Below are 15299 nucleotides of genomic sequence, written 5' to 3'. Positions count from 1 at the left end.
ACAAGGAAAGTTCTAAGTTGTTCTCATGAGCTCAGTGACTTGAATGGAACTGTGATTAACTACACAATGATTGCAGTCATTTCTTATGAGAGTTGGCAACTTTAAAATTGCTTAATTTACTACGATTTAGTATATATTACCAGGCAGTTTCTTTCTAGGAAGTGGTTGAGGATCCATATTTCGTTTTAGGTGTGTGTCATAATGTAGCTGTACCTTGCATTTTTGTGGACTGTAAAGACATATACAGAATTTAACATTTTCAGTTATTTCAGTTCTCCGTGTCGGTTACCACGCCTTTTTACCACTGAAAATTCACATTGCTAACGTCAAGTTGCTTCACTTGAAAATCAAATTCAAACTTTAACGATGTAAATGCATGTGGGAACGTGAACTACCTGTTAAAAGCTAAATAAGGAAAAAAGAGGTTATCAATAACTTCTATCAGTGACTTGCAACAGGCATCATTCTGCAACACGCCAGCAGTTTTAATTAAGTGGTTCAAAATGCCGACAAAATACCACACAAATAGTGCCCCGGTAATGATTGAAATGTATCTAACTTCCTCCTCTCTGCAGATAGAAGTGGTTCTGAAGGCCGCAAACTAATGAATCTTTCCGTTCAAGAGAAGTCAGTCCAGTTTTAATAATTTGCGTGATGGGTTCTCTCGTCACTTCAAATTTACACCGGCCTTCCAACAGATTGCATGTTTCCCCTTGTGATGACACCAACATTTACAAAATTAAAAATCGTATAAAAGTTCCTCCTTTTTAACAATTTTGGTGAAATGTATAAGAAGGAGAGAGTTTTAGCAACTTCATCTAGCAAAGAACAAAGAAACCCTTGAAGATTTGCTGTCGTGCCTATCATAGTTTCGATACAGGTGGTCATAGTTAAAAATATTGCATCGTTAATTGAAACTAAATGGGGACAAATTTCCTATGTTACACCAAAATATCGATTTAAAACTCCATTGAAAGGTCGAAAATTACGCCTTCCATGTAGTTTCGCAGTCGGGTGCTCTACCGCCTGAGATGAACTCTTTACCACAATAAGCCATACACAAGGTTCCTAACTGACATGCGTTGCATGATCCGTAATGTCAAAAGTGTTTTAAAGAAATTGAAATTGAAAATAGAAATAATAGATTTGGAGCCAAGCTTGAGCTAAGAATTAACCCTTTACACCCTGATATCAGTGTGCATATTCTCCATACTGTTCTCTATTAATTTCCAAAGGTTTTGACGAGAAGATTTTGTATAACAATCAAGAGCTTCTTGAGTTGGTGATCATTTCCTTTACTCTCGTTACCTCAATGTGTAATTCATGGTTAGTATTGTAAGGAGAAATTACATACTAGTCACTCTCAGGGTCAAAAGGTTAAGTAGGGGAGTGAACAAACAAAGTTGCTTTAAAAACCCACAATAAACGACTAACGTAATCGTTACAAGAAGACGCCGAGTGGGTAGCAAGCTAGTAATCTTGCCACCTTGGGTATGAATGCGTCGTTTTGCGGCGAATCTCTTTGCTTTTTTCTTTATTGTTGTTTTTGCAATCTAACATTTCTAAACTGATTATTTGAGAATTTCATAAACTGGACCATGGCTTCTTTATTTCGGGCATATTTAAAAATATCGCGTTAGTATTTAAGGGACTTTGAGACAACTTGCTTCTGTTCAACCAAAATATCGGACCATCACCGTGGTTTATTTTGTCTGGGTCAGAAGTGCGCGTTAATAAAAGATTCGATTTAGCTATTACAGTTCATATAGGGCATTCAACTCAGTGTTAATCGCTTCAGTTCTTTCTATTTTGTGCCCAGTTAAGGGGCTAAGCTCAGGTTATAGCTTTAGTCTTACTTAGAAGTACCGACTAATCTTGTAAATAAGGAACGTGGATGGTAGGAAATTACCAAAGTCAAACACATTTACGAATCGTCGTCTCAGTCAATTTTGCCTTAAAAATACTGTAACGCGTAACTTCACACATAACCTTAAATTATCACAAGTGGTACAGATTATAACAAACAAATGATAATTCCTAATTTCCTGGTTCGCGCTTTGCTACATATTTATGTTTCTTCTCCAGCTCCTATAAGCATAACGTTGTCGCTGGGAGCATTGTCTCATTAACTGAAGAGTCATTGTATTTGTTTTGCTTTATTGCGTCCAGTGATTGGTCCAGAAAACTGGCGCTAAGCTCTCAGCCATTTAGATGAAAAACTAAATCTAATCGCGACTTGTAACTCGCGTGTTCTCGCGCCTCAGGCAATGTGCTTCTTTCATGTTTGAGCTCTCGATGGCTCGGGAACGAGGTAATCAGAATTATGTGCCGGTCGTATTATGTGATCTTCCGTGTCAGAGTATATATAGAACAGTATTTAACATAGTTTCGAGAGTATTCCGGAAATGTATTGATTTCGCTTCGGGACGATCTTTTATTGGTCTTGAAAACTCGCGCCACCCTCTCGACCAATTAGATACAAAGATAAAACCAACTGCGACTTTGCCCCTTTTGTTTTCCCGCGCTTAAGGCAGTTTGCGTGTTTCTTCTGTGAATTCTCATTGGTTCCTTGTGATATTTCCTTTGTTCTGATTGGTCATTGTGATCACTGTGGTTTGGCTTAACGACCTTGAGTCAATTGACATTCACATAAAAGCTACAAAAAAATTTGTGAATGACAGTAAATTTTCAACAGTCGGAACAGAATTACTCTTTTTAAAACAAGATATCGTAATCAACATGTGTCACAGCTTGTCTTGAACTAATTTTATTCTTACTTATTCAAAATGTAACTTAGACTCAACGCTACAATATTTTGAAAGACTTAGGACTAATTCAATTATTTAAAATCAGAAAAACCTTTGAACATGAATTTGCGACGTATCATTCACGCGTCGAACTAACTTCTACATTGCACATAAAATGGCAACTGTCATCAAGTATTGATGAAACATGTTAAAAATAAACCTAAATTGGTCTCATAGTTAACAAATACTACGTTCGTTAATATAAAATGGCAGCTGTCATCAAGTATTGATGAAACATGTTAAAAATAAACTGAAATTATCTCATAGTTAACAAATACTACGTTCGTTAGTTCTAGTTGGATGTCCTTCTGAGAAAATTCGCTTTTTTGTCATGAAAACTGGAAGGGAAACATGATTGTCATTTTATCTTTCCCTATTGTCGTCGAAATTGATTGTAAACAAGTATTCATTGTGTTTTTAAGTCTATGACTTTGAAAAGATATTTTCTCTCATTTTTATGGGTGATCAGCGCTCAAATTTCTCTTTAAAATTATACATATATATATTGTTAGAAAACACAAAAAAAATTATCAACACCTAGTTTTTAGGAACAACCAAAAGAGAAAAATACTGTTCTATATTAGAAATACAGCCTGCGGATCAAATGATCTAATTACAGAGGTAGTAATCTTCGCGGAAGACTCGAAATCATCAACCCTTTAACTCCCAGAAGTGATAAACAAGATATTTCTCCTGATAATTACCATACATTATCCAGCAAACAAGTGATGAGAACACTAAGACTTATTAGGTTGAAGTTGTGAAGATGATCTAGAACCAAAATCTCATAACTAATTTCCAAGCAGCTGGAAGGGAGAAGTAACAATCAGATCTTGGGAGATAAAGGTTAGGGCAAATTTTTATGTTCTATGTTTCGTTACACATGCTCTCTGTTCAAAAATGAGTTATTAGTCTCGTGGTCGTTATCGTTTTTAGCACAGAAATTTTGAGTAGTCTAACTAGGGCTGGTGGTTAGCCATGCACTCCTTGTACTTTGGTGTTTCGTACCAAGAGCACGCGGTCCCTTTGGAGTTTTTCACACAATAGGAGTGGTCCCACTCACAAGGGTTCTTGCGAGGAGATAGATGGGTTGAAGCACATCCTTTGAGCTTTCCGCAGTCTCTGCCGTGACACGGTGCAAGCTGACAATCACAGTTTTGCCCATAGAAGCGCCTGATACCAACACGTACAGCCTGGCGCTTGAGGACTTGGGACCAATCTTGTACAAAATTGCATAAGCTCACCCAAAGTTTACCCTTGCGAAACCTTCCGAAGATGACGTACCTTGTGTCGTTCTTAATCCAGTCAAGGCCACAGCTGGCACCATCTTTGGAAGTATAGACCTTGGCAAAAAGACTTCCCTGGTTGGACCCATAAAACCTAACTCCCTCGGTTTTGTTTAGTGCTGTCGCTCCCTTGTAAGTCTTCAGGATTCGCATACCAATTACTCTGTCGTACCCTTCCACTTCTTGAGACAAAACCTTCGCACGTATCACTGAAAAAGAAACAAGAATTAGGTTCATCGTATCTTCCTCTTACCGAATGAACACAATTACTTCCAGCTGAAATAGGAATAATGATTATAAGCAACGATATTAGAAGTATTTCATGTAAAACAGTTTCAGTAAACTATCTTTAAGCACAATTCTAAACACGAAAAACAAATTCATCTAAAGATATGTTTAGTAAGAAAAGTCTTCAGCTGTAATGATTAGTGACTAACATTCCGCTGTATCATAAGGGGGCTGGGTGAAACTGGGTCAGTATATGAGAATGCAACATGTTCAGGAGTCTTTCGATCTGCCTTGGCAAACTAGTAATAAGAATTCGGAAACTTGGGGGAAAAAAATCAAACCACGAAATTCTTTCAACGAAAATGTGCACCAGCCAAAAAGGAGAATCGCTTATGAGATCTTAGTCTTAGTAATACAAATGTCTCCGTTCGTATCAGTGTATTGTTAGGAGCTTGAATAGGTGAACATGACCAGGAACCAGGATTGATAATGTAGTTCAGAAGAACGTGCCTTGCGGCAAATGGAAATGATTCATTTAGCTCTTGTTCTACTAACTGGATGTTTAAAAGTTGAACTATGTGGATAAGTATTTCTCGTAATTTGACCTTAACATGAGAAATTTAGGTCTCGCAAAAAATTTCACCTCAACCTTCGCAATGACCAACACAAAGAGTGATAGCAGAGTACAAACTCTAAAACAATTTCCGTTCTCAGTGGAGGCTATCGAAGCTGAACTTGAAGTATCTTTACGGAAGTTGCAAGCACTAGAGGAAGCCTCACAAAACGCTAGATTAGAAACGTTATCTTGTCCCAAGAACAAACCAATAGTTCAAATTATGCGGGTAATATCAGCGTTTAAAGCGAAAAATGGTGACTGCGTTAAACAGAGTAAAACGAGGAATCGGAGCTATTTCTAAGGTGGGAACATTGCACGCACGTTTTTACAGCCATATCTGACCACATTATCGGTGCTATTGTAAAAACATTAAAGTTCCCTTTGCGCAGCACGCGAGCTACGTGCCCGGTGAAGATAATGGCTGATAAAGTGAAGATCAAAACTCCCCGCAAAGCCAGCTAAAACAACTCCAATATCCGGTTCATATTTCAATAGGAAATCTAGTTATTGTTTTTTTCCTTGTTTGGTTTTTCTCCTTTCCTGCGGAGTAATTCAAGTTCTTCACAAGATTCTTTCTCTCGGTCTCTGAACCGATCAAGTACAATGATGCATATACGGACTGCTGAGCGTGCGCTCCGATCTGAGCTTCAATTTACTCAAGGATGCTACACTTTTAAAAACACGAGTACGTATCCGTGATATCAACGGGAGGATTATGTGCTTTGTTCATAAGTGGATAAATGTTTGGAACAATCTACAAAGCGACCGCATATCATAACAAAAAAAGTAAACAGAAGGGACATTAGTGGTTGTTTGTGCAAATAAATGGGCTGTTTGTTTTATCTTGAGATGAAAGCACACATCTTCGACAGGAAGTGTCGATGATACATAGAAGAAATGTTGAAACGCCAATTTCCTCTTTTAAGTATCGAATGCTTCGCGCGTTTGAAGTGATGAAGGCTGCTGATGGGTTAGCTTTTTGGGTGGCTTTGAATGCATCGCCTAACTGAAACTACTGAGTTCGACTGCAGGTTACACAATTTTCAGAACTGCTGTAATTCAGTAGGTGCACAGTCTATCACAAACAGGCCTAGATAACGCTTGTACTCTGGTGTTATTATGGCTTAAATCATGAAACTGTGGAGCTTGTTGATTCTTCACTTAGATTCTATGAGCATTCTGAAAATTCATAACGTTTTTTCCCAGTATTTATATCGGTTAAGAATGTAAAATAAATACAACTGTTTCTTGCCAACTCAAGTCGAAAAGTTGACCCGCTAAATGAACTCGGCGGACGATTAGATTCTGCATTAAACTCTGCCCAAATAAAATATGCTCTTCAAAGACACCCTTAAAACAGTTCTTTTACTACCAGGAAGTCAATGTTTTGTTTGAGAAGTGCACCATGTATGCGCGAGCAAACAAAAGCGAGGGCGCCGTGAGTTACATTTTACCATGGAATTTCAAACACCTTTGTCTTACAGTCTAGTGAATGATTCGCAACTTACCAAATCCCGCATTACAGAAGGCTTCCTGGGGATGTTGCGACATACAACTGCAGGCCTGGCTCAAAGCCACGAAACCCAGGAACAAAGCAGCGTGAACGATAAAGGACATTCTCTCCTTGTGTCGTTGTTGTACACTTCAACTCTCTACTTTGCCTCGCTTGTTGAGGATTAAAAAGAGTGATTGCTGTATCTGATAGCTGGCTCAGTTGCAGCTTATATACTGACATCATCAGCGCGTGTCAAATGTGATATCCCGCAGAGCCGGGTGCAGCTGACGAAAGCTCCGTGCCATGCGTCGCTGAAACGCGTAAGCAGCAGAAATATGTGTTACGAAACCGTATTTCCTCTGAAAGTGTGAAATAAGCGTCCTATTTCTCACTTCCTTTATAAAACATGAAGTTAATTGTCACATTCCTGTCATGTCATCTGCCGTGCATGTTTTGTGCTGAAACGTCAGGGGCCATTTTTTTTTTAACGCTTGAGGGGACTCGTAGGATTTTTTTAGACCAGAGGAGTATGGAAGTAGAAGTAGAACAAATTCAGTAGGAACAGTGGAAGATTGGAATAGTAAAAAATTGGAATAGTGGAAGATTGGAATAGTGGAAGATTGGAATAGTAAAATATTGGAATAATGGAATATTGGAATAGTAGAACACTGGAATAGTGGAACAGTGAAACAAAGGAACAGAGGAACACGAGAATAGGGCAAGAGAAGAACAGAGGAACATGATAAGGTATAAAAAGAGCTCGGACGAAATGAACAGAGGATTAAAAGTATACAAGGACAATAGAAAACGAGGAACGGTTAAACTGAGAGGAAAAATAGGAACAAATATACAAAGGAACAGAGGAATAGACGGACAAAAGAACAGATGGAAAGAGAAACGTAGAAACATAAAGACAGAAGGAGGACCAGAGGATAAACCCTCACCTCTTCATAGTATCAGTAAGAGACGAAGTGGCTTAATGCTCATTGCACTGGACTCCGGGTCGAGAGGTCCTGGGTCGAGAGGTTCCGGGTCGAGAGGTCCCGGGTCGAGAGGTCCTGGTTCGAGACCTGGCATAGAGTTGTGTTCTTGGGCAAAACACTCTCATCTCACAGTACCTCTCTACCTTGAATTCTCAGGGAAGCCTGATGAAATGCCGAGGGGAGGTGGGTGGGCGAAAAGGACCTTACCTCTCTTCATAGTATCAGTTCCTGACTTGGCCGTGGTTTTCACGTTGGCAGTTATTGGTTTAGAAAACACTTCTGGAACGACTTTTTCAATCAAATTTCCTTTTAAAAACGTTTGGTTTAATCTTGGCAAAAATTTGCCATTCATGATACAAAGATCGAGAAAAACGTCATTAGGTTAATGAAAATATCTATCAGCCATACTCGGCATTTTGTCTGTGTTTTTTTTTTCTAAAAGTCTAAAACTAACGAAGTGAATTGGCTGATATTAAAGTGTTTTACTCTTGTCTCTCTCTCCCTCTCTTTCGTTTTAGTTTTTTTTTGCATGTTCTTTGTTCAGTTCCTATGGTTTCACTTTGGTGATGCAGCTCTTGTAGTGACTGGTTTTACGCCAAGAGCATGCGGTTTTCTCAGCATTTTGAATGCAGTAGGAATGACCCCATTCGCAGCTGTTGTGATCGATTCCAGAAGGCTTACCAAACCCCTTTAGCTTCGGCTTCTTGTCACAAAACACAGTGTAACACGGCGAGATCTGACAGGCGCAGTTTCCTCGGTAAAACCGCCGCACCCCCAAGACGCTAGCGCACAGTGATTTGAGGCCATTCCTGGTTCCAGTGGCACTGATTGAGCTCTAGCTTGCTTTTCTTGACTTAGCCTGAGATGAGGTACACTTTGTTGTTATTCAGTTTGACCCCGCACAGGCTATCAAGAGTAAAGGTGTAAGCTTTGGCAGAAAGGCTTCGCTGTCTGGAGCCGTGAACGTTGACGCTTTCCATCTCATGGAGTCGGTGTTCTCCTTTATATGTTTTCAGGATGCGGAGGTCGAAGATACGAGTAAAATTGTCGAGGTATTTCTCCAGAAACAAAACCTTCGCTCGGATAACTAGACATGGGAAGGAAAAATACAGATTGTAACAATGTTTTCTAGTACACCGTAACTAGGAAACTATTTTTTTTTATTGTAGCGCCATCTTTCTGTATATCAACCACACACATCCCACAATTCCTCCACTCGCTTGGATGAAGGGCTAACGCTCGAAATGCCATCCTTAGAATCCCAATTCAACTTATAAAATCAAATGATCATGTTATAAGCGCCGCAGACACAGCACCACAGTTCCTTTTTCTCTTTAGAAACAGTCAGTCTCCTTCGCGCTTTCGCCTTCGCGGCCACCCTTTGGATTGTCACGCAAGGTTTCCTACATAAGACGCGTTACTTCCCAAGAAAGCGTTGAGCAACATCGCTAGGGATGACTGAGATTTATTGAGTTCCAGGTTTAAAATAAGACTTATTCAAGCACTTGTTGAGCAACATTGTACATTAACTGGAACAAAAGAAACTGTTTACTTATGAAAAGGGTTCAAATCCCACAGACACCGACTTGGCCACCGTGATGAGCGGAAGGGCGGGTGGGCATTAGTCAAACGGCGCGCGCGGTTGTCCAATAAACGCTGACCCCACCATTTTATTTTCGCACACTCGCTTTTCCGACTAAGAGTCTTACGCAGTGTACTTCAAACGAAAGAAAGAAACCACAGCTGCCAATCAGAACAAGGTAAAAATGTTACGAAGAGCCAATCAGAACTCACAGTTAAAACAAGCAAACTGCAGCAGCCTAAAGCGCGGGAAAACGCGAGTGACCAATCGCAGTGTTGTAGTGTCGCGTTTGATGTTTGATGGGGAGGCACCGAGTTTCCTTTTCGAATAATGGAGCATAGACATATATTTTTTCCGATTTATTCCGGAATACTTTCGACATTCCAATATTAAAAACTTTGCTCCAATGCTTAAATCAACTTTTGTTGTCTGGGTGAAATTTCTGTTGATTGATACCTTCAGGAATTTTTAAGAGTTCATTAATACGGAGGAAATTAAGAGAACTGCTAAGGATAACATGTGACCTAACCTCATTAATTAAACAAATGCTCTTTCCGGCCAAAAATTGAATTGGAGTCCCATCGTGATAATAAGCGATAAATTAACTTTGTTTGGAAAAGCCCTGCAAATATTTTTTTAAGTAAGTGTGAACAGGAAAGGATTTGATTTGGTTTCCAAACCTGAAGCTTAAAGAAGATGGCTGTTGTGGCCAATGACCTCATTTATTAAAAATTCGCCCTGAGTCCTCGTTTGTACGAACGTTTTTAAGAATCTTTGACAGTTTCTTGTTGTTTCAATGTGGTAAATTCATTTAATTTTTTGTGTTTTGGGGATGGATACCTTCCTGTTAAAATTCACCAGTTTGCACGTTGAAAGCGACTGCAGCTTGGGGTGAAATTGGGTATACCGTCGAAAATATGCAGAAGGCTTGTTTTGTCGCGAGCTTGGGGTTAACAGAAATATTAGTCCCCTTTTGAAGATTGAAATCCTTAAAAAAAGTTCCGATTTCGCTGTTGGATACAATATCATTGATTTAAAGGGCGTGCTTTAATAAGCTCAAGAGAGGTCTTGGAATAAGTTCAAATAAGGCAGTCATTCTGCCAAGTAAGAGCTTCATCGATGACGAATGCTTTCGACTTGTAAAGACTTATTGATTAAAATTTGCTCTAACACACTCCAGGTTATTATCTTCATAACGTAAAATGAAAAATAACTTTAGACGTTTCATCATTTCTTTTAAAAACTGAAGTTATTGGATTGTTTCAAGTGTGCATGTAGCTGCAAGAAGTACAGATGGTCATATACACTAGTTACAAAATAAAACAGATATGGCGTGCGAAATAAGTCTTTGAAAATGTCGTTTTTACTCTTAAACACAGACATGAGGTAAACCCTTGTCGTGTTTTTTTTTGTTGTACTTCGAAACTAAAGCAGTTCGTATGTTGAGGCACCTGGTTTTTAAGAATCAGTTGGGTAATTACAGGATTGCTCTTGGCTTTTTAAGTTTTGTGGTCGCGGTACATAAAAGAAGTTTGATATTGTTTTACCAAGGATTTTTGTTTCGAACTAGCAGTCTTACCAGTTCTCTATGCAAAAAAAGACAAAACAAAACAAAACGTTTTTTAAAGTCGAGACAGGTTTACCAAAAGATTCTCAAGATTTTTAATAATAGTATATTTTTTTTTTCGTTACTTTGAATTTGATGAGTCAATCGTTCGAAGAAGTCGCCCCGAAAATAACTCATCTTTAAATAGAGATGGATAATGTATGGATATTATCAGGAGATAATTTTACAATATTTTGAAAGACTTAGGACTAATTCAATTATTTAAAATCAGAAAAACCTTTGAGCATGAATTTGCGATGTATCATTCACGCGTCGAACTAACTTATACATTGCACATATAAAATGGCAACTGTCATCGAGTATTGATGAAACATGTTAAAAATAAACCTAAATTGGTCTCATAGTTAACAAATACTACGTTAGTTAATTCTAGTTGGTTGTTCTTCTGAGAAAATTCGCTTTTATGTCATGAAAACTGGAAGGGAAACATGATTGTTAATTTTGTCTTTCCCTATTGTCGTCGAAACTGCTTGTAAACAAGTATTCATTGTGTTTTTAAATCTTTGACTTTGAAAGCATATCTTCTCTCATTTTTATGGGTAATCAGTGCTCAAATTTGTCTCTAAAATTATATATATATGTCTATTGTTAGAAAATAAAAAAATTATCAACACCTGGTTTTTAGGAACAATTAAAAGAGAAAAATACTGTTTTATGTTAGAAATACAGCCTGCGGATCAAATGATCTAATTACAAAGGTAGTAATCTTCGCGGAAGACTCGAAATCATTAACCCTTTAACTCCCAAAAGTGATAAACAAGATATTTCTCCTGATAATTACCACACATTATCTAGCAAACAAATGATGAGAACACTAAGACTTATTAGGTTGAAGTTGTTAAGATGATCTAGCACCAAAATCTCATAACTAATTCACAAGCAGCTGGAAGAGAGAAGTAACAATCAGATCTTGGGAGATAAAGGTTAGGGTAAATTTTTATGTTCTATGTTTTGTTACACATGCTCTCTATTTAAAGATGAGTTATTAGTCTCGAGGTCGTTATCGTTTTTCGCACAAAAATTTTGAGTAGTCTAACTAGGGCCGGGGGTTAGCCATGCATTCCTTGTACTTTGGTGTTTCGTACCAGGAGCACGCGGTCCCTTTGGAGTTTTTCACACAATAGGAGTGGTCCCACTCACAAGGGTTCCTGTAAGGAGACAGATAGTTTGAAGCACATCCTTTGAGCTTTCCACAGTCTCTGCCGTGACACGGTGTAAGCTGACAATCACAGTTTTGCCCATAGAAGCGCTTGATTCCCACACGTACAGCCTGGCGCTTGAGGACTTGGGACCAATCTTGTACAAAATTGCATAAGCTCACCCAAAGTTTACCGTTGGCAAACCACCCGAACATGACGTACCTTTTGCCGTTCTGAATCCCGATAAGACCACACCTCGTGGCACTACTTTTGAAAGTGTAGACCTTGGCAAAAAGACTTCCCTGGTTGGACCCATAAGACCGAACTCCCTCGGTTTTGTTTAGTGCTGTCGCTCCCTTGTAAGTCTTCAGGATTCGCATACCGATTATTTTTTTGTGCCCCTCTACTTCTTGGGACAAAATCTTCGCACGTATCACTGAAAACGAAACAAGAATTAGGTTCATCGTATCTTCTTTTTACCGAATGAACACAATTACTTCCAGTCAAAATAGAAATAGTGATTATTAGGATATTAGAAGTATTTTATATAAAACAGTTTCAGTAAACTATCTTTAAGCACAATTCTAAACACGAAAAATTCATCCAAAGATATGTTTAATAAGAAAAGTCTTCAGCTGTAATGGTTAGCGACTAACATTCTGCCGTATCATAAGGGGGCTGGGTGAAACTGGGTCAGTATATGAGAATGCAACATGTTCAGGAGTCTTTCGATCTGCCTTGGCAAACTAGTAATAAGAATTCGGAAACTTGGGAGAAAAAAATCAAATCACGAAATTCTTTCAACGAAAATGTGCACCAGCCAAAGTAGTTGGTAGTGCAAATGTCTCTGTTCGTATCAGTGTATTGTTAGGAGCTTGAATAGGTGAACATGACCAGGAACCAGGATTGATAATGTAGTTCAGAAGAACGTGCCTTGCGGCAAATGGAAATGATTCCTTTAGCTCTTGTTCTACTAACTGGATATTTAAAAGTTGAACTATGTGGATCAGTGTTTCTCGTGATTTGACCTCGACATGAGAAATTTAGGTCTCGCAAAAAATTCCAAACCTCAAACTCTAAAACAATTTCCGTTCTCAGTGGAGGCTATCGCAGCTAAACTTGAAGTACCTTTACAGAAGTTGCCAGCACTGGAGGAAGCCTCACAAAACGCATGATTAGAAACGTTATTTTGTCCCAAGAACAAACCAATAGTTCAAATTATGCGGGTAATATCAGCGTTTAAATCGAAGCGAAAAATGGTGACTGCGTTAAACAGAGCAAAACGAAGAATCGGAGCTATTTCTAAGGCGGGAACATAGCATGCACGTCATATCTGACCACACTATCAGTGCTTTTGTAAAAACATAAAAGTTCCCTCTGCGCAGCACGCAAGCTACGTACCCGGTGAAGATAATGATTGATAAAGTGGAGATCAAAGCAACCCGCAAAGCCTGCTAAAACAACTCCAATATTCGGTTCATATTTCAATAGGAAATCGAGTGATTTTTCCTTGTTTGGTTTTCTCCTTTCCTGCGGAGTAATTCAAGTTCTTCACAAGATTCTTTCTCTCGGTCTCTGAACCGATCAATTACAATGATGCTTGTACGGACTGCTGTGTGAGCGCTCCGATCTGAGCTTCAATTTACTCAAGGATGCTACTCTTTCTAAAATGCGAGTACGTATTCGTGATATTGTGACATCAACGGAAGGATTATGTGCTTTGTTCATAAGTGGATAAATATTTTGAACAATCTACAAAGCCCAAAAAGCAATCAGAAAGGACGTTAGAGGTTGTTTGTGCAAACAAATGGGCTGTTTGTTTTATCTTGAGATGAAAGTACACATCTTCGACAGGAAGTGTCGATGATACATAGAAGAAATGTTGAAACGCCAATTAACAATTGGTTCATGTTTTAGCGTGCGCTATCGAGTTATGGAGCACGTGGGAAGTTTGGAGAGCACGAAAGAAGCGTGAGACTTGCCCGAGGCAATAGCCGAGGGCAACTCTAGCTTCTTGAGTAACGGTTTTCAGTTTCATCCAGTTGTTTTTAGTTTTAATCGAGTCTTCCTATTCCGATGAAAATTTCTATGAGAAACTCTTATGTCCCACGTATAAACTTGATTATCTTGAAAAGTCAATGGTCGAGTTTTGCTAATTTATAGCGTTTTTTCGCGGTATATATACCGGTGAAGAATCCAAAAGAAATACAACTGTTTCATGCCAACTCGAAAGTCGAAAAGTTGACCCGCTAAATGAACTCGGCGGACGATTAGATTCTGCATAAAACTCTGCCCAAATAAAATATACTCTTCAAGGACGCCCTTAAAACAGTTCTTTTACTACTAGGAAGTCAATATTTTGTTTGAGAAGTGCACCATGTGTGCGCGAGCAAGAAAAGGCGAGGGCGCCGTGAGTTACATTTTACCATGGAATTTCAAACACCTTTGTCTTACAGTCTAGTGAATGATTCGCAACTTACCAAATCCCGCATTACAGAAGGCTTCCTGGGGATGTTGCGGCCTACAAGTACAGGCCTGGCTTAAAGCCACGAAACCCAGGAACAAAGCAGCATGAACGATAAAGGACATTCTCTCCTTGTGTCGTTGTTGTACACTGCAACTCTCTACTTTGCCTCGCTTGTTGAGGATTAAAAAGAGTGATTCGTGTATCTGATAGCTGGCTCAGTTTCTGCTTATATACTGACATCATCAGCGCGTGTCAAAGGTGATATCCCGCAGAGCCAGGTGCAGCGGACGAAAGCTCCATGCCATGCGTCACTGAAACGTGTAAGCAAGCAGAAATATGTGTTACGAAACAGTATTTCCTCTGAAAGTGTGAACTCGGAGGATTCTGGGAAGGGGATCACACGGTTTTCGGGGGGGAGGGGGGGCGGCGGCGGCGGGAGGAGGTAAGTCGTCGCCAACAGAATACAAAGAGGGTGCTATAGAAATTGACCGAAAATCTTCCGAGCCCCCCCTACACAGGTGATAAATAATGACCTGTCTACCGGTCCCTTAGTAAGACTTTTCTTTCGGCCTTCGGTAAGAACGGTAAGAAGTCTAGAGGAAGAGTTGGAAGAGAGTTACACCGAAGTAGAGAAGAGAAGAAAATTGTTATGAAGGGACAGTGAGCATACAGTTTGACTGTTTGGATCAGAGCGACAGAAGAATATTAGGAACAGGGATAAAAATGGTGAGAAGTCTAGTGGAAAAGGGACAGTGAGCATACAGTTTGACTGTTTGGATCAGAGCGACGGAAGAATATTAGGAACAGCGATAAAAATGGTGAGAAGTCTAGTGGAAAAGGGACAGTGAGCATACAGTTTGACTGTTTGGATCAGAGCGACAGAAGAATATTAGGAACAGCGATAAAAATGGTGAGAAGTCTAGTGGGAAAGGGAAATAGTTGGAGCAGAGTTACACGGAAGTTAAAGAGAAGAGGAACATTTTTTAGACCAGAGGAGTATGGAAGTAGAAGTAGAACAAATTCAGTAGGAACAGTGGAAGATTGGAATAGTAAAATATTGGAATAGTGG

The 15299-nt window shown here is 39.2% G+C and overlaps 3 protein-coding genes and 1 pseudogene across 5 annotated transcripts in view; 1 reads left to right on the top strand and 3 right to left on the bottom strand.

Moving 5' to 3' along the window:
* Positions 1-15299, top strand: part of LOC131789730 (synapsin-2) — a 51253-nt gene that overhangs the window by 6939 nt on the left and 29015 nt on the right. The gene's annotated exons all lie outside the window — the stretch shown is intronic.
* LOC131789737 (metalloproteinase inhibitor 3-like) lies at positions 2747-6656 on the bottom strand. Its single transcript, XM_059106913.2, has 2 exons — positions 6446-6656; positions 2747-4302 (listed from the first exon to the last, which is right to left on the bottom strand). Exons 1-2 carry the CDS (start codon positions 6552-6554, stop codon positions 3767-3769), a joined length of 645 nt encoding a protein of 214 aa, XP_058962896.1. The 5' UTR covers positions 6555-6656; the 3' UTR covers positions 2747-3766.
* LOC136278029 (metalloproteinase inhibitor 3-like) lies at positions 7963-8666 on the bottom strand (annotated as a pseudogene).
* LOC131789736 (metalloproteinase inhibitor 3-like) lies at positions 10636-14468 on the bottom strand. The gene is made up of 2 exons (XM_059106912.2): positions 14244-14468; positions 10636-12199 (listed from the first exon to the last, which is right to left on the bottom strand). The coding sequence occupies exons 1-2, from the start codon at positions 14350-14352 to the stop codon at positions 11661-11663; spliced, it is 648 nt and encodes a 215-aa protein (XP_058962895.2). The 5' UTR covers positions 14353-14468; the 3' UTR covers positions 10636-11660.

The sequence above is a fragment of the Pocillopora verrucosa genome, chromosome 14 (genome assembly GCF_036669915.1).
Source record: "Pocillopora verrucosa isolate sample1 chromosome 14, ASM3666991v2, whole genome shotgun sequence".
Taxonomy (NCBI): Eukaryota; Metazoa; Cnidaria; class Anthozoa; order Scleractinia; family Pocilloporidae; genus Pocillopora; species Pocillopora verrucosa.
Note: the sequence above shows the minus strand (reverse complement) of the source record. Positions and strands in the feature narration are given on the sequence as shown.